The sequence below is a fragment of the Glycine max genome, chromosome 15 (assembly GCF_000004515.6).
Source record: "Glycine max cultivar Williams 82 chromosome 15, Glycine_max_v4.0, whole genome shotgun sequence".
In the NCBI taxonomy this organism is placed as follows: domain Eukaryota; kingdom Viridiplantae; phylum Streptophyta; class Magnoliopsida; order Fabales; family Fabaceae; genus Glycine; species Glycine max.
The window spans coordinates 22444837-22447234 of NC_038251.2; the positions used below are offsets into that span (position 1 = coordinate 22444837).

The 2398-nt window shown below is 37.9% G+C and overlaps 1 protein-coding gene across 1 annotated transcript; it reads left to right on the forward strand.

Annotated features, from left to right (window-relative positions):
• The first annotated feature begins 279 nt into the window (after window positions 1-279).
• On the forward strand, window positions 280-1111 carry LOC112999600 (uncharacterized). The gene is made up of 2 exons (XM_026125915.1): window positions 280-368; window positions 526-1111. Exons 1-2 carry the CDS (start codon window positions 280-282, stop codon window positions 1109-1111), a joined length of 675 nt encoding a protein of 224 aa, XP_025981700.1.
• Window positions 1112-2398: the final 1287 nt, after the last annotated feature.

Consider the following 2398-nt stretch of genomic DNA (forward strand, 5'->3'; position numbering starts at 1 on the left):
GCTCACAAATCTGGTTGTTGTATTCCTCTTGAAGAGGCTGCACAAGAAGTGAATTACATGGGAAATCAACCCAGACCATGATTTAATGCAGGTGGATTTGCAGGTTACCAGCAAGGTCCAAATTTTAATCAGAATCATGGGCAATAGAGGTCCCATCCTGGAAATTGGTTCAACAAGGACCAAGGTGGACCATCTCACAGGCCTCAGAACCAAGGGCCTAGCCTAAGAAGTTTTGGGGCAAATACTAAGAAGAATCCAAAGGAAGAATGCAAAGCTGTTATGACTAGAGGCAAGAAAGCAATCATGATTGAAGGTGAAAGGAGGATTAGTGATGACCAAGAAGTAGTGGCTGGAGAAGAAGAAGACCAGTTGATGGAGAAAAAATAAATGATGGTGAGAAAGAAATAAATGAAGATGAAAAAGAAAAAGAAAAAGAAATGAAAAAAATAGAGAAAGAAAGGGTGAAAGGAGAACAAAGAGTGAGCTTGCAAGAGAAAATAAGAAAGAGGTTACTTCGTATTCTAGGAAGGAAGCACCATACCCTCTGGTGCCATCAAAGGAAGAGAAGGAGCGACATTTGGCTCGTTTCCTTGATATCTTCAAGAAATTGGAGATAACCATTCCCTTTGGAGAAGCCCTACAACAAATGCCACTCTATTCTAAGTTTTTGAAAGATTTGCTTACTAGAAAGAGCAAATATATCCACAGTGATAACATTGTGGTGGAAGGGAACTGTAGTGTGGGGATACAAAGAATCCTTCCACCTAAGCATAAGGATCCTAGGAGTGTTACTATTCTCTGCTCTAGTGTGATTGAAGATGTTCTAGTCAAGGTGCAGCATTTTACTTTCCCTGCGGATTTTGTTGCGATGGATATTGAAGAGCACGCTGAAATTCCTTTGATTTTGGGCCATCCCTTCATGTTAACCGCCGGTTGTGTGGTGGATATGGGAAAAGGTAAACTGGAAATGGGCATAGATGATCAGAAGATCAAGTTTGATCTATTTGATGCAGAAAAGCACTTACTTGACCAGAATGTATGTTTAAAGGTTGAGGAACTTAAGAATGAGATGGTTATGATGGCTAGAGCCAAGCTTGCTCCTGACCCATGAGGTAATATGCGTCAAGCTAATGACGTTAAATGAGCGCTTCCTAGGAGGCAACCCAGTTCTTTTTCTTTATTTTTCATTAAACATTGCATATAGTTAGGATCAACTTGTTTGTGATTGCTTGAGTAAGTCATCAGCATGTTTTGCACAGAGATATAGGTTGTCTAAGCTTCTCTGAAGTTGTGGATGAAAAATAACTTAGAAAATTTTTCAGTCATCCACTCGCTCAACGCACCCTGTGCGCTAAGAGAATCATCATGCATGCGCTGAACGAGTCTCAACTTGTGCTAAGCGCATCAACCCCTACCCATTGGTGATGACAATCCTGAAACTGGTCAAATAAAGGCTAAAGGCCCAAGTGGAGAAGGACGAAGGCCCAAGTGGAGAAGGATAAAGCCCCCGAGTGGAGAAGGATGAAGGCCTAGAGGCAGAGACACTATCAAGATTATTAATTGTTGCTGAAGGCCTAGATTAATTTGAAGGCCCAAGTTAAATATGTTTTTTAGTTATAATTTTTATTTATTGTAATTTTGGCCCAAACTGTTTAAAAGGCCCATGTCTATTTTTATCTTTTTGTTCAGATACACTATAAGTATTGGTTTTTGTTTTCAATAAAAAAAACTTTTGGCATTTGATAAAATTTGGTGAGAAATTTAAAAAAAAAGTGGGTGTTTGATCTTTGAACACGAAATTGAGGCAGTTAGAGGCTTTTTTTGGCAGAAAATCGTGTACCAAATCCTTTTATCTGGATTCTCCTTTGAATTCTGAGCGTTTTGATATATAGTGGGCCTCAAACGGACAACCGTAGCAAAAGTTATGAGCATTTGAAGTTTATTGGTCATATCTGTTATCTTATCTGTTATCTTATTTGTTATCATATCTGTTATCCAAATTAAATCTAATTTGTTATCCAAATCCAATCTAATTTGTTATCCAAATCAAATCTAATATATTATCCAAATCAAATATAATCTTTTATCCAAATCAAATCCAATATGTTATCCAAATCAAGTCCAAGTTGTTATCCCAAATCAAATTTGTTACTCAGTCTGTGATAATTATATTGTCTTTCCTTTTATTGTGTGTCTAATTTGGTCCATCTAGGAACTTAAGAGGGAACATGAGTGGTAAAAGGCAAGAGTGGAAACATCACACAAAAGCCTATACTGAGGGCATCAAACACGAGTGAACTACCATCAAAGAGAGAAACACGTGAGTAGAGTGTGGTGAGGTCCTGAATCTTTTTTTTAAATTACTGCAAAATTATTTGTTCCTTAATCATGGCAGGAG